The 19,795-nt window shown below is 40.3% G+C and overlaps 1 protein-coding gene across 9 annotated transcripts in view; it reads left to right on the top strand.

Annotated features, from left to right (window-relative positions):
* Positions 1–19,795, top strand: part of LOC141810375 (ELKS/Rab6-interacting/CAST family member 1-like) — a 181,759-nt gene that overhangs the window by 83,548 nt on the left and 78,416 nt on the right. For 6 of the 9 annotated variants that reach the window (XR_012600088.1, XR_012600087.1, XM_074697845.1 and 3 more), the window contains 3 exons: positions 217–228; positions 13,979–14,114; positions 17,308–17,439. Coding sequence is in view for 6 of the 9 variants with exons in the window: in XM_074697845.1 (XP_074553946.1) it covers positions 217–228; positions 13,979–14,114; positions 17,308–17,439 (280 nt within the window). In the remaining 3 variants the exon portion in view is untranslated. The remainder of the gene's footprint in view (positions 1–216; positions 229–13,978; positions 14,115–17,307; positions 17,440–19,795) is intronic. The other 3 variants (XR_012600089.1, XM_074697846.1, XM_074697844.1) reach the window with 1 other exon arrangement.

Genomic DNA, 19,795 nt, shown 5'->3' with positions numbered 1-19,795 from the left:
CCGAAACGCCTGCATTTTATCTGTCTGTGTGCCTGTTTGCCTGCTAATGCCTGTCTCCCTGCTTCTGTCTGTAGTTCACTGTCTGTCTGTCTGTTCTCTCTTTTCTTTCCTCTTTGAATTGTGATCAAGCTAACCTAGCACTCAACTCTTTCACCCTCTCCTTCTCTCTTCTTTCTTTTATCTTTACAATGCAACACTGCCTCCTGCTCTACCCAGTCTTGCCTCAAGGTTAGTACAGCATGCCTATTTTTCTTCGCCTCTCTTTCTCTCATCACGCTCTCCTTCATTGTCACACTTCTCGTCCTTGCATTGAGACGCTCTCTCATCTCCTCCACTCTGTCATAAACTCTGTTTTTAATCATTCCCGTCATGTCTTTCCGTCTTTCTTTGAAGGAGACACCTTGACTTTCACTCTGCTCTCATTCTGTGACACATCACTGCGTCTTTGAAGAGGAAGTGCTCCCGTGTCTCTCTTCCACCTGCCCTGCTACTCTTGTCACCATCTTAGGGCTAAGTTCACATTTCAAGCTTTCAAAGCGAACAAAAGCACATTTTCTAGCAGTATCACCATGAGGAATTTTTATGGCTGGGCAAATTTTAGATGAATTTATGGAAGTTCTACTTTTATTTTAGGGTTTATAAAATCTTTAATTTTTCCTGAATGGATATTTAGATCCCAAAATTACTAGAATTGGTACATCTGGACTACTTCAGAATCAGAAATACTTCATCTATCTCCTTAGGGGAAAATTCACTTGTCACAGGTGCCTACACAATTGAGTATATTAATAGAAAGTGCATATAAAATGTAAAATAAAATTTGAGGTGCTCTGTCTTCAGTAAGGTTATGAAAGTGCTGGGAATGTTACACGAAGGGCGTATGTAAACAGCTACCAGTATCACATGTAAGATCCCCCTGGGCAGGTAATACTGCTAACGTCCAGGAAGTTCATTGGTTTTCTGGTCAGCCTGGACCCCCTGCAAGCCATCGATGATAAAAGTGTGGTTGGAAATATCTTGATGCTGCAACTTCTCCCTAAGGGACACCATACTGCATCCCCCAAACACCAACTGACCCCTGGCTAGCCCTGTTAGCTCCTCCATCTTGTTAAGCAGAGCTCTCATGTTGCCCAAAATAAGTGAAGAGAGACATGTCTTATACTTCCTCCTCAAAAGCCTCCATAGTCTTGCACCAGCTGTCTTCCTTTATAGTATTTTGCCTCTGTTGTATCCAGACTTCTGTAAGTATCTCCAACAGTTTGGCTTCAGCGCTATCAGCTAAGCACAGTGGTAGACATAGCAACAACAACAACAAATGGAGTGCTAGTTAAAGTCTGTAACATTGAAATTATATAATAAGTGCTGTTAGACGATTAAAAAACTTAAGATAATTAATTATAGGATTTGTAATTAATTAATTCTATTAATTTCATTTTGTTCTCATTCTGCTTAAGGTCCCCAAATAAAGAATTTGAATTCAAAGACATTGCAAAATTAAAAGCATGACTAATCAAATGAATACACAAAGAAGAGAAGATTTGGAAATCCACATTTTTTCGCTGCCATTGAGGTCTATAGAGGCAGGGTCTGGCGGTGCTTGTCAATCAAAATCATGCTCATTAACTACTGTGGGTGAGAGCAGTGCGCTCTTTGGATGAGAGCTCAGCATGGATATGAGGAGAAGATGTGAGATGACAGAGGCAAAGTGAGATGCTGCAAGTAAGAAAAGTTCAGGCAGATCACACTCTTACTGTTCAAGTAGTTCAGAGAGAAAGAGCGATGCATTGTGTGAAAAAGTGATGAAGATCATGGAGAGGATCAAAGGATGGAGCGCCTGAGATAAAAGCAATCAAAAAAAGTACATTTTGTCTTTTTTTTTGGATCACAAACAGGAAGAGAGTCATAAAAGAAGAGAGTCCACTCTTCTTAGGTAGTTTTGGTGTTTACATAGTCAGAGAAAACAGTATCATTTGGGTCTTGAAAGATCATTCAAGATGCTCTGAAAATGCCTGACAGCCAATGAGTTAATCACGGTAATTTTCACAATGCATTAATTTGGGGTGTAATTAATTAATCTAATTAACGCTTTAAAGTGGCAGCCCTAAATATTTTACATTCATTTTGAGAAAGAGTTTTGACAGTTCATAGAAACCTAAATGATCTTTTTGTTAGCTTAGCCTAGCTTAGACTTGCAACAGCTCTCACAAAGCTGCCCCCCTCGTCCAGCTGTATTTAAAGTTATGAGATTCCAGCACACCAGCACTTCTGTATCGTCCTATCTTTTTTTAATGACCTGTTGTTGTCACCATGAGGTGGCCGGACAATTGTCTCAGACTCCAGCGAGGTGCGGCTTCAAGCTAAGGAAGCGTGCTGCTAAAATCCATCCTTAAAAGAGCAAGTTTTGGTTTCTATGCTCCCGCTTTTGGGAAGATTAAAGAATAAGTCTGCACATTTCAATAAAGAGCTTTAGGCAGGTAGTTCACAGGATTCTCACCTTTATAGAACAAGGATATCTGTTTTCCTCTTTTTAAGCTAAGCTAACCAGCTCCTGGCTGAAGCTTCATATTAAATAGAAAGGATTTATTTAGTTTTGTCAGTAAAGTGACTCTAATTTATATTTTGGCATTAAAAAGAATCATGCATAACCCAAGACTTTAAAAAGTCTTTCTTCTTCTCTTTCTTCAGTTAAAATATTCCCGTCTCTACCCAGGAGGTGCCTCTGTAATGAGAATTCAGCATGCAAAGCCTGAAATCGCTCTTTTGTAACAGACATATCACAGTCATATTAAAATTTCTCTGACCTACACATTGCGATCCACCACATAATAACCACTTATTCCTTCTGTTTCCTGCATAAATCTGGTGGTCTGAGTGTTTCGTACACTCTGCTCTGCTGTAAAAGGTCTCCCTGGTGCCAGCTTTCTTTTTGCTCTTTCTTTCTTTTTCAACCGGCAGAGCCACTGTTCCCCCCGCCGCCTTGTCAGTCTTTTCATCGCTGTTGTTCCGGTGTTTTTTGATTCAACTCTGGAGGGGGAGAAACTAAAGAAAAAGTTAGCGTTGCAATGGCATCTGGTAGACGACAGAAGAATTCTTTTTCTTCTTCTTCTGTCCCTTTTTTTTGTGCTCCTTTTTTCGCCTTGCTTTTTTTCTGGCTGTTTTGATCTGGAGCTAAGGAACTCCTCATCCACTGCCAAACGTCTGACATCAAGGTTTCTGTAGCATTAAAAGGAATTGCATTGTTTCTGCAGTGCGCCTGTGTGTGTGCGTTTGAGTGTGTATGTGTGTGTGATCCCTTTGAGGTCCCGTGTGACTCTGAGCAGTGAGGTGGTGCAGGGATTTGTCAGCTAATGGGTGACAACAAGCAGACACACAGACACACACACACGTGTACACACACAAAGGACTTTTGCAGCTAATAGGTGACAACGTTGCAGTGAGGATCAAATGCAGAATTAAATAAATTAACAGCATAAACACATACAAACCTTCCCCAGAAATAAATGAATTTTTAGGAAGAGCTAGCTTTTTAGAAACTATTTGTTTAGTTTTGTTTTGTTGTCTCATCCAAACTTGCACTTTTTTTGATTTCACAAACATAAAACACACTCATTAACTCATTTTTTTCCAGTTCTTTCCTGTCTCCTGACCTCATTAAAGCCAAAGTTGTAGAAAAGGATTAATTGGTGAGCCTCTGATTTCCCATAGATTGAGTCTGGGAATCTCATTGCGGTGGTTAAATCTCATAAAACACAGCTCTAATGCTGAATGCAGAGATAATTTCTGCTCTACATAAAAGAAAGTCTGCATGTTACAACTTCAACTTTATTACTGATTATTTTGTTTAAATTCATTAGTTAAACAAAATGTTATGGAACCACAAACAAACTTAGTGCTGCAAAAAACAAAATTCCATAGACACTTGAGCTGAGGAGATAAGTTGATTAACAGATTGATGTAGACATTACAAAACAGCTATTTTCATAATTATTCCATCATTAAGGTCATTTTTTAAGCAGAAAAAGAAAACACATGTAACAGTCGCAGACGCCAAGTTGTAATGATTTAATTTCTTTCAGATAATTTATGAAAAATGAGGTCAGGACCTGAGCAAGAAGCCTTCCAAACTGGAAAAAAATGAAAGCAGTGGTTGAATCTGAAATAAAACCAGTGAAATATGAATTTACTTTTAGTTTCATGCTTTTCTCTGCAGCCACATAATTCCCAAGGTGTTTACAACAGGTAGCATCAGTAGTAACAGGCAGGCTAATCTTCTTTAAACCAGCAAAACACACAATTAACACAATTAACTATCATTAAGGCTGATTGTTTTTCAATATGATGCTAAGCTAACGGTTTGACTTTATCTTACAGTAGGAGCTAAACTCTCTGATTCCTTCTCCCCAGATAGATTTGACGTGACGCGGCCAGTCTGTCTCTGGTGTTGTTCATGTTAGTGGAAATTAATCTGAATCAAGTGTCTTATGCAGATTATTAAGATGGGTAATGAAAGATGCTGGCAAACAGACTAGGGATGCACGATACTGGATTTTTGCTGATATCCGATATGCCGATATATCGAAACCCCTTTTGGCCGATAACGATACTGATAATCACAAGTTTGTTTGTTTTTTTCACTGTAAAGAAAGCTAAGTCTATCCTCTACTGGAATTTATATGTTACTCTAATTGTGACGGTCTTATTTGTTTAAGAAACACACATAAAACAAGACAAAAAACATTTTATTTTACCATTTTACCATGTTTTTTCAAACTCAAGACATTCAGTATTGAAATACAGAAAAATAATTTCTTTAGATCACGTGAACTTTAAATGTACAATGCATTTTTAAACATAACCAAGTTGCATTTGATTATTTTTTAGCTACTGTAACAACCTGGTGACAGACTCAGAGCTCTGCAGTGCAAATAAATGAAGTGCTACATTTTATTTAAGGAGCTTATTTTTCAGATGGAAAATAATAATAATCCTAACCGAATAGCTCCTTATTGGCTGTGCTTATCGGCAGAAATTTTCATATCTGCCGATACCGATAAACGTGTTTTTAAGCTTTTAACAGCCGATACCGATATTGTGCCGATCATATCATGCATCCCTAAAACAGACGTCTGTTGATATACGAATATGTTTATACTTTCCTCATTGGCCATACAACAAAACCATCAAAGCCTCAAACCTAAAACAGAGAAAAGAACCAGAAACCTCTGAAGGTTCAGGGGATCTTAACTGTATCCTGTCAGCTTTAAGTGAAAGTGCTTCTCAGCGCTGCTGCCTTTGGCCTCATCATTGTATTCTATATCCGCTCTGAGTTATTGATACTTTATAAAAGTCCTCGTCTTTGTGTTGTTGACTTAACTAAGTTACAATCGAGAGTTCAGATCAAAGATGAATTTGAGACTGAAGTACAGAGTGTCAGTGTTTCAGTCTGAGGCTCTGTTGTTCTCCATGTTCAACAAAGACGCAGCCAAGATCAACTCCAGCTCTCTGTCACATGCATACACTGTTACTGTTATCTAAACACTTTCCTTTTAGTTCGGTAGTTCTGACTTCTACATACATGCTGTAAAAGTGGTTTATTTTCATAGAAACCCAAGCTGTTAAAGAAAGAGTTCTGCTATAGTATCGTAGGATTTTTATGGCTATAGATTTTAGTGACCCGCTCCGTGAAAGTTTGCCCTCAAACCTCATTTCTTTCGCTTTTGACTTTCTCCACAAACTGCTTCCTCTCTCCTTATTCCCTTAAAAATCTTTTCTTTGTGCTGAAAGCTTCCCTGAACTAACAGAGGCCAAAGTAATGTGTTTTTGAATCTTTCGTTTCATGTCTTATGCCTTTATGGGCTCAGTAAACCAAACCAACATTTCCTGTATTTTCAAAAGAAAAACAGAATTCAAACTGTTTTAGAGGAAATCCTTGATGTTAATGTTGGGTGAACTATGTGCAGTAAACATACACAAGACCCCGGAGCATTTCTGATCAAATATTTATACAGGACTCCAAATGTAATATTAATATTACCTTAATGTGGCTCCCTGAATATCAGCTGCATGCTAATGAGGAAGCTTAGAACAGTTTTTATTGGAGAGATTGTGTGTTAGTGTGTGTGTGTGTGTTAAAATTTAAAGTACTGGCTGCAGTTTTTAATATTTTTTTTCATCTTTAAATTTTAATGAACTCTCTGTTTGTATAGTTTGTGTTTGTGTGTGTTATATTTAACTTATATATAACTTATATGAGTGTGTTTGAGGTCAGTGCGAACGGGCATTTTTGAAGTCTCTAAATCTCTCACAGTTCAAAGTGCTGTCAACGTGCATGTTTACTTTATGTTATGTTACGTGCTGATGCATTCGGATCTGTGTGTGCACTCTGAATATTAGTGTGTGGTCCAGCTCAGAGGCTCAGATAGAAAGCAGGTTGTGTTTGGAACAGTCCATGGCACCGAGCAAGAAGTGTGTCCCCTTCCTTTCATCACAGTTTTGGCTAATTTTCTGCCTTCCCTTCCCTCTGAAGTGTCAATGAGTGTATGGTTTTGTGCACGGATGTGGTTTCTCTGCTCTTTTACAAGTGGTGTTTACAGCGTTGTGGGTAAAGTGAACTCTCCTGTGATTCCTCCTCCTTCTGCGGTTTTTTCCTTCAGTTGTTGAAAGTGATTTCAGAGAGGTCATGAAGGAAGTATTTTGCATTTTAAAACTGCTTCAAATGGAACTTTGCCTACAGAGAGCAGAGCCATCAAGTTCAAGAAGAAACTACTGATCTCTAAAACAGGGAGTAAAATGTTAAAGTTTCTAAGTTGGGCTTGTCCACAGTCAGGCACATTCACATTCAGCTTTCATCTTACAACGTGTTAGTGTCTTACTAAACTACGTTAGGACTGTACACAGGCTACTTGTATTAAAGTAAAGCTCTCTACATCCTGCAGAAACTTAACAGCTCTTACAGCTAACATCTTTCAATGAATGTACACTCACCGGCCACTTTATCAGGTACACCTTGCTAGTACCAGGTTGGACCCCCTTTTGCCTTCAGAACTGCCCTAATTCTTGGTGTCATAGATTCAACAAGGTACTGGAAACATTCCTCAGAGAGTTTGGTTCATATTGACATGATAGCATCACACAGTTGCTGCAGATTTGTCGGCTGAACATCCATGATGAGAGTCTCCCGTTCCACCACATCCCAAAGGTGCTCTATTGGATTGAGATCTGGGGACTGTGGAGGACATTTGAGTACAGGGAACTCATTGTCATGTTGAAGAAACCAGTCTGAGATGATTCCAGCTTTATGACATGGAGCGTTATCCTGCTGGAAGTAGACTTCAGAAGATGGGTACACTGTGCTCATAAAGGGATGGACATGGTCAGTAACAATACTCAGGTAGGCTGTGGACTTTAAACCATGCTCAGTTGGTACTAAGGGGCCCAAAGTGAGCCAAGAAAATATCCCCCACACCATTACACCAGCAGCCTGAACCGCTGATACAAGGCAGGATGGATCCATGCTTTCATGTTGTTGACGCCAAATTCTGACCCTACCATCTGAATGTGGAGCAGAAATCCAGACTCATCAGACCAGGCAACGTTTTTCCAATCTTCTATCGTCCAGTTTTGGTGTTGCTGTGTGAATTGTAGCCTCAGTTTCCTGTTCTTAGCTGACAGGAGGGTCACCTGGTGTGGTCTTCTGCTGCTGTAGCCCATCTGCCTCAAGGTTGGACGTGTTGTGTGTTCAGAGATGCTCTTCTGCAGACCTCGGTTGTAACCAGTGGTTATTTGAGTTACTGTTGCCTTTCTATCCGCTCCAACCAGTCTGTCCATTCTCCTCTGACCTCTGGCATCAACAGGGCATTTTGGCCCACAGAACTGCTGCTCACTGGATGTTTTCTCTTTTTGGGACCATTCTCTGTAAACCCTAGAGATGGTTGTTGGTTAAAATCCCAGTAGATCAGCAGTTTCTGAAGTACTCAGACCAGCCCGTCTGGCATCAACAACAATGCCACATTCAAAGTCATTCTGATGCTCAGTTTGAACTGCAGTAGATTGTCTTGACCATGTCTACATGCCTAAATGCATTGAGTTGCTGCCATGTGATTGGCTGATTAGAAATTTGCATTAATGAGCAGTTGGACAGGTGTACTTAAAAAAGTCTGATTTTGAAAAACATTCAGATGAAATCCTGATCCTGCATCATATGTTACATATGATCAGGTGTGATGATGACACTCTTGGTTGGAAACATTACTGAAGAATAAAACACAATAGAGAATGGAGTTTGTATTGCTATGGAAGAGTTTCAGGGAGAGTAAAGTCAAAGGAGACTGAAGTGACAAAAGGGAAGTTGAAGGAATCAGGAGGAGGAAATGAGAGAAGAAGTGGTCCATGGTCTGATGAGAACATTTCATCCAGAGGAAAGACTAATGTTGCATCCGGAGACGGGGAGAGTGTGATGAGGCGAACCACATTTGTCCTCCTGAGTTTGTCAGAAGCAAACAAATGATAACTTTTCATGCTAATGATTATGAATTACTGTGCAGAAAAAGAGGCAGGTTTGATCTGAACAAATGCAAAGATTAATCAAGGCAAGAAGAAAGAGGGAGAGTGTTGAAACGATCAGGAAACCTTGTGATCTACAAGTCTTTTCCTGACACTCACATACGTTCAGTAAATGTAGCATGAAGGGGGAAACCTCGGAGAGCTCACCAGATGCTTCCTGGAAATCATCCAATAGGAACATTCCTGCATGTTTATGACCTGTTACACACTCACACAGGGTGGAGAGCACAAAATTAATCCCAAATATTTGAATAGTTTTATCCCACATCGAGTGCAAACAAAGGAAACAAAGAAAAATGCATCACACTGTGCACTTAATTTTGTAGTGATGCAAAATATAAATTCATTTGGATCCATAGAAAAATAACATGGTATAAACCACATGTGCACACACATCTTATTATTATTCTCTGAGCTTTGAGCAGCCAGGTGCTGCAGAGCGGTTTTGGCTCCGTTGACGCATTCAAGTTGTCTTCCAAGGTTCTAAATTTTTCTGGACGCCTTGGAATTGGGCCCCCTGGACCTTTCAACAAACACATTTAGGATTTTATTTTACCTTTCTCTGCCAATATCATTTCTCAAGTTTTCTGGTAGTGATACTGATGTGAAAAACACTTGATGGCTATTGCTTAAGGTTAGTTTAGCAGCTAGTTTATGGCTTAGGCGGACGGGAAAGAAGACAGGAGGAGGAGGGAGGTTATAAAATATTGAAACTCTAGAATAAGTATATGTAAACAAATTAACCGTATACTCGTGTGAATTCAGAAAGCACTCAGAGGAGTAGAGCTGTGGAAATAAAATAAGTGAAACAGCATGCAGGGAGATTGTGGGAATTTGAATAAAGGCTGTTATGAGCAGAAAAGACTAGTTTCTGGAGTTTTGAAGGTGAGATGTCCTGTTTTTGTCTGATACAGGATGTCCTTTGTTGGTTTTTGTGTGACATGATGTGCTAAATCTTGTTATGAAGTGACAAGTCCAGACCAACTGGTTCAGCACCCAGATTCTTCAACTACAGAGTGTGCTGTTGTAGTGAATCTAGATTGTGGTTTTGCATTGTTGTGATGAAAAATGTTAGGTAGGACTTGAAAAGGCATTGACTTTTGGGAGCAGATGTTTCTTCAGATACCCAAGACTAGAGCTGCACGATTTGGGGAAAAGGTGCGATTTGCGATTAGGTGGACAATATTGCGATTGCGATTGTGCTTGCGATTTAATAAAAAAAGTTGTGTCATGATGAGTCTACAGACTTGCTTGGTTATCATGGAGAAAAATCTGAATTGCATGTGCTGACATTGCGATTGCGATTGCGATATCCTCTTTTGCGATTACGTAATTGCATGTGCTGACATTGCGATTGCGATTGCGATTGCGATAATCGTGCAGCCCTACCCAAGACTCTTCAAACCATCATGGATGGAAGCTTTTGAACTGTGCGCTGAAAACCAGTGGGGTGGTCTGTCTCCTATTCAGAGTAGGAGGTGTAGCATCTGTGATTTCAGAAAGGAAAGTCAAATTGTGATTTGTCAAACTACAGGGCAGGTTTTTACTTCTTCTCAGTCCATCTTTAACAGGCTGGTGTCTACATCAGCCACTGTTTTTCTGTATCATGCTTATATAGGGTTTCCTTTTTAACTTGAATTTTGGGACGCAGGGCCGGAACTGATTTCCTCCACAAAGTCATGTCTGTTTTTAAAGGGGACATATCATGCTGATCCCTGATTTAATACTTACATATAATATGATAAATTTGAAAACAAGACCTTTCACCCCCTGAATTTTCAAAAAATGAGATATTGTATTTTTTTCTGATATCCTAGAACGAGATTTGATGCCTCTGAAAATAGATCATTGCCAGATGGCCGCGAGATTTCGACCTTCGTGACGACACGAGGATCCTCTCTTTTTATTGGAGTAATCTGATAAAGCAGCTCCTCCTCTGTGATGTCAGTTAGTCACACAACCGCCACCGAGGGACACACCCACCAAGAGCCGACTGACTGAGTGCTGGATGCAGAGACTCTGCTCTGCTGAGCAGCTCGGGTTTACATGGTGAATTAGCAGTTAAAACACAGCCCTGTTATAGAAATAGTTTATTGGTGAAGTCTGCCTTTATTTCCACGTATAAATTATACATGTTACAGTACCGGTTTGACTCACCACACAGAAGCGTCCTGAGATGATCTATGTCCAGGTGGATTTTCTTCCTCCTGAGCTGCAGAACCGTCCGGGTCTGACTCAGGGTCCAATACAAAAGGACGTATCCTACACTCTGCCATTTTATTAGTGCTATCAATGCCTTACAGTGAAGTTTTGGCAAACAGCAAACTCGCTCGGTCTGCCCCATCCAATATGGCGATTTTGTAAATACTGCCATGCTGCAAAAACCGCCCCCTGGCTCCACCCCCTCCGCCCCTCTAATAGAACTGACCAATCAGAGCACAAAGGGCTGTGACGTTGCGAGGTTACTGGAGGTCATTCTGGAAACGGAGCGTTTCAACGAGATCTTCAGAATGGCCTAAAATGAGGATATTGAGAACGCTATTGTGGGGCAATGAAGGAACTAAATGACTTGTATTGTGGGCAGAAATGCTTTACAGGCATCCTAGTCTGGCATAGTGAAAAGGAGAAACAAGTATGATATGTCCCCTTTAATTAGGGATGTCCTGGTACCTATTTTTTGACTTCCGATCTGATTTTTTTATATGTTTTGCTGGTACCAACCTTATTCAGATACCTTTCTCGGATAAATCCCGCACTCTGTTGGGTGGTTCCGATGTAAACGACGGATCATATTTGTTGAATTAAAGTGAGCCCTGTTGGTACCTCCTCAAGGAACACTCACTTTACAAACGTATACAGATGTTTTACTGCCATTGCTTTCCAAAGAGAAGTAGTCCCACACAGCGGGCATGTTTACAACTTGGTTTAATTTAAGGCAGCCGTAAGTGTGACAGTGCTGAAAACACGATAAAACCGGATTGGTCCAGATTGCATAATGAAATCTGATGCTATGCAATCATCCAGAAAAAGCCATATCAGGCGCCAATACCAGTCAGTGTATCAGATTGGGACATCCCTATTTTCAATGCAGTTGTTTTAATCCTGGTTATGTCCTACCAGTGCTCATCTACCAACTCCAACCTCACCAAGCAGAGCTAACGTAACCTCACTCTTCAGTTTATTGACAGACTCTCAGGTTCCTCTTCAGTTTCTTCTGCTCTTCTGTCTTTTTTTTTTTTTTGACAGTTCAGCTCTAGTGTCCACCATCACTACAACATTATTCCAAGACAATTTCATTCACACTTTTTCTGGCTTCTCCTAATGATGGATGTGTTTGCTGTTATTTAAGAGGGTCTCTTTATCTTAAAGGTCAGTCAAAGCCAGGACCTTTTTATGTCCAAAGAAACCACAGATCTGCCTACATACCTCACGGTGTCTTACACGCCCTACGCTTTTCCCACAAGTTGACGTCAGCTCTTTACCGGCAATCCACAGAATGGGAGTCCAGAACCAGGATTTGTCCAAGAGCGTGTGGAAGTTTGAGCTAACAGGAATGCTTACGCTTGCATAAACATTTCACAGACTTACTACACTAATGTTTAAGAAATGCAAACATACAGAAGACCCACAGACTCATGCACCATTACACTGAGTTAGTCAGGAGTTTTGTCTTTGTTAGACGTCAACGCTTGCACATTCATCCTTTCTGTTTGACTTATCTTTCATCAGTGTCATGATTCAGTAGGCTCTGTTAAACCTAAGCGGCATTAGCTCGGGTTTGTCCGTGTGTGAGAAAGGTATGACATGTCCTGATCAAGTCAAGCTGCTGTGATAGCTGATAGGTCTGTGACAGAGACACAATGGCTTCCAGACAGCTTGAACTGGGATTAAACCATCTCACAGCCCCGCTGCTCCCATGAGGACTCTCTCTTTCTCCCTGTCTCTGTCTCCCTCCTTCATTCCCAACATGATGATTTAGCCTCTGCTTCCCGACACTCAGTAATCCCTCCGTGAAAAGACCTTCATACCTCCCACCATGGAGAAATCTCAAATGTCATCTCGTCATTAATTCATCGCGTTTTATTGAATTCCTGTACCGATCTTTACGTTATGTCAGCCCTGAAGGATTACACTGCAGCATTGTATTACACAAAATTGTTAATCACATTTCACTGTCATCTTAATGGAAATAACAGACAGCATGTCCTGGAGATGTTTGGAGAGGGATGGTTGGACCAGGTGGTGTGAGTGTGTGGGTGGGTGTGTGTGTGATAAATTGCTTATGGCTTCTCCATTTCCCTGGTTCTCTGGTATCAAACAAGGAAAAAATATAGTTTATATGTTTCAAAAACTTCTTTTGACAAGTGTTTGAATTGAAAATTCAACTTAATTCAAACAACTTTATGATCTGTATAGAGGAAATATTAAAGGATCAGCCTACCTTACACACTAGGCGTCTAGACTTTTTTCAAAGAGGGCCACATTTGATTTTGTGCGGCTCTTACCGACTTATTTATTAACTGTGACAGTAGAATATGATTATCTATGTTAGAGATTTGAAAAAAAAACCCTGAACAAAATCACTTTTTCAACTTATGAAATCAAACCTCACCTGTCCCTTAACTGTCTCTTGATAACAGATGATCAGTGGTCAGTTTTCTGCAGTGTTATGTGCTAGGTAAACATCAGTAAACTCTGCTTCTCATCAAGGAAATGTTCTCCATTAGGGGGCGATATAGGGAAAAGGTCTGGATTATTTTTTGGCAGGATCAGGATCTGGATTTTTTCAACATTTTTAGCCCCAAATATTTCTTATCCTACATTTCTGACTATTTTTCCGCATTAAGTTTTATCCTTTCTGCACTGTTTCATAACTTTAGTCTTGTCTTGTGTTCTGTAATTTGTTTTTTGAACTCCCACATTTTCACATCCTGATAAATTAATTCATTTAAAGACGTCAGCTGTGAAAGTTGTTGAGTTTTTACAGAATGTACAGAGCTTTGTACAGTCAGACTGTAGTTTAGTGAGACCTTACTGGATAACTTTGGTTAAATATTTGCTGTGGGCAGAAAATCTAAATGTTCATATGATTAATTTCAGTGCTGCAATTATGACATTGTCAGATGAAAGCTAGAGACTGTTTGAAAAAGCAAATGTCATATTGGTGGTAATTTTAGAGATATGAAGATTACAAGTTCACCCAATCAGAGGCACAACTGTCCGTACTGGCTGACGGGCCAGTTAGCGAGGAGGATCAAAGCCAGCCTCTTGTATTTCTAATACAGCTCCCAAAGACCATATCTGATCCAGAAGTTCAAATCACTGGAACCTGTTTTAGCTTTTATGACTCCTGTGTTAACATGCAATTTTTCAGTGGTGGATTAACTTTAATGTATCTGTTTCTGTGCATGTGCAGGCAGATAAAGGACCAGTCCAAGAAGGTGGCCAACATGAAGCACAAGGAGCAGCTGGAGAAGAACAGGAACGCTCAACTGATGGAGGAGGCCAAGCAGAGGGAGGACAACATGAACGAGAGTTCCCAGCACTACAAGGTGAGAAAAGAAGGAAGGAAAGAAGGAAGAAAGGAAGGAAGAGTTCCCCTCCTCCTTCCTGTTCTACCTTGAGTTTATGTCTGCTATCACAACAATGCTTCATCAAAATGTGACAACTGTGACAGGAAGCAGCCTGAGGCAATGTCAGGTATCTGTAACACACACTCCCGCACACACACACATACAGCTCTCATTCAGGGAGGAAAAATTTAACTGAAGAAGATGATTGACAGGCAAAGCAGATGGAGGATGGAGAGAAGAGGAAATAACTGAGGAAATGTGTGAAAAAGAAGTGAGGAAGGGAGGAAATTAGAGACTTTAAGGATCCAAGTTCTGAACTCTGCGGGTTTTAAAAGCTTCCTGTGGTGTGGGAGCTTCTCTTAATTGTCTGCCGGGGTGTTGTGACCACAAGATGAACAATCATGAGTGGGATTATGTTCCTCACTTTGTGCTTTTCTTCATATTTCTTCATTTTTGTGGTTATCGCTCACTTTTATCTTTAGTTTAACCCTTTCTGACCCAAATTTCCAGACTTCATTTTTCCTTTGTTTCTCCTTTCTCTTCCAGTAATCGTTAACCTCAGCGGCCTGTCTGATTAAAGGCAGATGAAAACACTTTTCTATGTGTGTGTGTGCGTGTGTGTGTGTATTCTCCCTCCAGCTATGATTGATCTTTGGTTTACGGAGCTTAAGACTTGTCATTTCTGTGAATCTGTGCGGTTAGCAGATGAGCAGATGAGCTGTGTGAGTCACTCAGACTTATGAGACCGCAGCGGTTACAACCATAACTAGATTGTGTGTCAAATGTAAGCCATTCTGCGTAGTTAAACCATCACCGGAGCCTGCAGATGGAATGAGAGTAACCGTAAATTTGATTCAATACAATAAGCAGATTTAGTCCAATTAAAGCCGAGCTCAGTCTGCATAGTTAGACACACAGTAATGTTGGAGCGGAGGCAGGATGCAGATTCACTGCACATGTTTTAGAGATGTCCTGGAGGTTTCTTCAAGGCCAATGCAGTGTGTCATTCTTTCTCTCCCATACTGATTCCATCAGTTATTTATTTAGCTCAAATCAACCGAGAAACTCAGCTGCCTGGTGAGGGGAAATGTAACTCCCTTTGTGGTTCGCATTGTCATTTAACCCAGAAACAGCTTCTTGCATGGATCCACTCAAAGCCCTCAGTTTTATTTGAGTCATTTGAAGCTTAAACCAATGGAATGAGGGATGTCCACGCTTCCCTTCAGACATGCAGGAGGTGACGAGAAAAGATGCGTAACTGATGTGGTTATTCAAATATCCTGTCGTTGTCAGATCATACGTATGTTACATCTTTGAACCCGGAGAAACACTTGGCTAAACTAGGATATGTGGACTAAAAGACAAAAATTAACACATCCCAAGTATACAAGTTTGCAAAATTTATCTAGAGTTTTTTTTTTAAGTCTTTGGTGTAAATGTGTCAGAAAAATTGCCTAGACCTCAAGTTTCTAAATGCTCCAGATGGCTGTCTAGAGATGGTGTCACCTCCGGGGGCCTTCAACAAAGAATTGTGGAAAATAGAGCAAACATTTTCTGTTTGCATGGTTTTGTAAACAGCTCTACTTTTGTTTATGTGTTAACAAGAATGGATGAAATATATAAATGCAAACAGTTTTTTATTCACTTTGGGAACCACTGGTCCAAAGATCAGTGTCCACCACATCAGGCTGGGGCGCTGCAAAAACCAACCAATCAGGCATTGAAGTTGCCTCATTAGAGGTTGCAGGGTGGTGCAGTGCTTAAATAGTGTGATCCCCTGGCTGGACAGGTGCCTTTCTGTGAGAAGTTTGAATGTCTTCTCAGTGCATGCACCCAAAACAGTCCAAAAACTTGCTCATCAGTTGACTGGTCACTCAGGATTGCCTGTAGATGTAAAGGTGCATGAATAGTTCTGTCTCTACACGTGAGCTACAGCTGTGGAAAGCTTCAGCTGTCCATGACCTCTGAAGTGGAAAAGCAGTAGCTAGACATGCACCAATCAATCGGTCAGTGCCAATTTCCTTAATTTTTGGGAATTGGTGATGGGGCCATCCTTACATATGAAACTGATCTTATATACCTCTGGGAAGGTCAGACAGCCAGCTATTGTTGCTTTTTGCTCTAAGACCTAAAACTCAGAACACTTTATTGGTCGTTTAAGTTAAAACATAAAGATTTAATGTTTCACAGGTATTGTTCAATGATTTTCAATAAAATGAGATTGGAACATTAAAGGTACATGCTGTCAGTTATAAAAAATTAAAAATTTAAATTGGTACCGGCCCAAATTGGTATTGGCAGGTCATGCTTTTTAAATATTGGTGATCAGTGATTGGCCAGAGAATTGTGATCAGTGCACCCCTGGTTTAAGCACAAAAATGACTCCTCAATCAATAAAAAAAAGTTTAAAAGATCCACCAGTGGGGAAGAACAATTTTCTTATCCAACCCAATCCACCTTTATGTGTTAAGCACATTAAAAAACAACCATAGTCGAAACAAAGTGCTGTACACGATAACAAATAAAATACGAGATAAAAGAACAGACATAAAACATAAGTAAAATTAATTATCAAAGACAAGGAACAATTTAAAAGACATAAAACAAATTAAAATGAATAAAAAAATGCAGAAGAAGCAATCAGAATACAGTAAAATAAATGAAAATGAATGATAATAAATATACCGTCACCAGCTACTGTGCATCAAAGGCCAGGGAGAAAAGGTGGGTCTTAAGGAGGGATTTAAAAACAGGCAGAGACAAGGCCTGCTTAATATTTTGAGGCAGCCCGTTTGTCAGGTTTATTGAAATAAGAAAAAATGTCTTAAAACAAAAAACAAAACAAGTATGTTTTTTTTCTTACCTCATTGGCAGATTTTCTTCTCTTTTCAAGCAGTTCAGACATCATTTTTGTATTTTGATATCATGAAATGAGACATCTTAATGGAGTTGTCAGATGAATGTGTCTTGTATTGAGTCTTCTCAGACATTTTTCTGACAAAAAGACAAACATTTGATTAGATTTAACTTTTTGCATGCAAGTGGTTGTCTCTCCTCTCTTCCTTCTTCAGAGATCCTTAGAAATACTTTGAGTAATGACAAAGTATCAAGGGGAAAACATATTGTTAACATGTGAAAACCTGTTTTAACTCCTGTGTCTCTCTTGGTGTAGGACTCCCTCCGTCAGAAGGAGGAGCGCATCGAGGAGCTGGAGGAGGCACTGAGGGAAAGCGTTCAGATCACAGCAGAGAGGGAGGTGGTGCTCGCTCAGGAGGAGCAGGCGCGCACACACTCCGAAAAACAGGTACTGTCCCCCTCCAGAGTGTGTTTTTCTGCACGTTGAAGGAAAACCCTTTACCCCCTACCAGTAAACGTGTAACCTCCTCTCCTTAAATCAACCCCTATCAGTTATTTACACCAACATCCTCACTGCAGAGGATTTCCTTCAGTTTGAGTTTTTACGGAAACACAGAGTAATCTGTTTGCCAACACAGAAACTCTTTCTGACATCGCTAAACATCTCTGTGCCAACGTAGGCAAACGGCAGCAGCAACACACACCTCCCTGTGCCAACTGAGCTCATTCAGGTGTGGCTGTGTGTGTGTGCGTGTGTTTGTCCAGTCACTCCTCATTTGGAGGAGAGGTAAATACACTCCCGTTTAAAGAACAGCTTCTATTTTGTCCGGTCCAGCCTGCAAAACACAAACAGCTTCTTCTGAAATGTTACAGCTCCAATTTGTAATCTTTTTTATCTTTGAGGAGACGGGAGGAAAGCTCAGGAGGGAAGGGTTCAGTGGATTCAACCTCAGTCAGAGTGTGTGTGTGTGTGAGTGAGTGTGTGAGTGTTGTTCCCCTGGGTACCAGTGACTCAACCAGGGCACAGAGATGGGAAATGTTCTTCAGAGCCTCGATTGGTTTTGACAAGTGGGAAAAACCAGCGTGGGCTGTGAGGATGAAAAGTGCCTTGAGAAAACATGAAGCGGCTGTAGCTGTTGGCAAAACAGCTTGACTCCATTGTTATTGGTGAGTCTGAACGCCGGTCGTCCTCTCTGACCTTTTCTGGACAGTCACGTAAAGACACATGTGCAAAGACACGTTTAACCACATCTAGGGTTCATCTCATGAAACAAAAAAAGTCGGTATGAAGAAACACGTGTAAACAAGTGCTGAGCGCAAAAGAGAAGGACAAAAAGTAGCTCACATTGAATAGTTGAGATGAGAGGGTCTTTGGTCTTTACTGGTGAAATGATTGAAGCTCCTGTGAGAGGTTTTTCAGTAGCCATAAAACTGGCCAAGGTAGTCCCCCCTACTGTTTGTTAACAGTTTCTGCTGTAAACGCATTTTCGCAATAGAAATACCGCAGAGTACAATGGTCTATAAAGCTCAGCGAGGGGATTCATGACCTCAAAACCTCAATTTTTACATAAATAGCATCACTTTGACGGATGGTAAACAACTCCCAGGTTCATGTGAAATTAGTGAGTGGCTGGAAAACATCAGCAAGTTGACAGATACTCAGAGGACGAATGGATTTTTGGAGGTAGAGAAATCCAATTTGTACACCAGAGAGGGGTTTAAACACGCAAGTAACTCAGTCCTGATAAATATGATTTCTGTGAACATGTACAAAATGTCAAATCTTGAGATAAAAACTTGTGTCAGTGAACTAGAAACTCTCCCAAAGCAAAGACAAGTGTACAGACCACTGAGTATGAGACCTGGGTCATAACATATGAGCTGTAAAACTATGAGCAGACAGAGAACTGCACTAAATGTCATAATAATAAGAGTTTTGTATTCTAGTATTACTTATAAGAATAGCTAATACTTTGGTAATGTTCTGTAGTTTTACCGATTCAGATTCAGACAACTTTATCAATCCTACACGGGGTAATATGTGTGGAGTATCTTGTACAAGACAGATTCACAAACAGAAACGAAGACGAGGTGACATATAAGCAACAGTAAAAAAAAAAAAAACACAAGGAGTTAAAAGTTAAAACATGAGTAAGACTAAAGGAGATGATGACACTGGGTAAGGTTAAAAGCCTGTCAGACTAAATAAATACAACGTTTCAATAAATGAATAAGGTAAAAAGATTGATAAAAGATGAGCAGCGCCAAGATAAAACGATTGTTAAGGAGCATTCAGTAATCTGATTGAGGAGGGGATGAACGACTTAGAGTAACTTGCTTGTTTTCCAAGCAGGTAAAACATAGCGACACTATAAAGGCAACAAGCAGAATTCATTTAAAGGACATGAATAGAATAGAATAGAAATAGATTATTATATTATTATTCCTATTCCTATTCTATTCTATCTACCTGTTTTGAGTCCTTGCGTAGTATTTAGTCACAACTTTGACTCTTCACCAACTTTTTTATTAATCACTTAAAGCTATGGTCTACGATCTGAAACCCAGTTTGGCTGATGAGACACATTTGAAAAAAGCAGCCTCACTCACCCCTCCCCTGCATGTTCCAAGATCCCGCCCCCCAGCTCGTATCGCCCTTCTTCACCTCCTAACAACACGCCCCCTCCGAAAGAGCAAGAAGCCGGCCAGCAGAAAATGTAACAAACAAGACAGTCATCCTCCTTGTAACACACAGTGGTAGCTTTTTCAATTGGACCGGCGCGATCAAAACCATGAATTAGCCA

This window comes from Halichoeres trimaculatus, unplaced genomic scaffold (assembly GCF_033239565.1).
Source record: "Halichoeres trimaculatus isolate MK-OKI-2021-1 unplaced genomic scaffold, fHalTri1.1 fHalTri1_scaffold_21, whole genome shotgun sequence".
Taxonomy (NCBI): Eukaryota; Metazoa; Chordata; class Actinopteri; order Labriformes; family Labridae; genus Halichoeres; species Halichoeres trimaculatus.
Note: the sequence above shows the minus strand (reverse complement) of the source record. Positions and strands in the feature narration are given on the sequence as shown.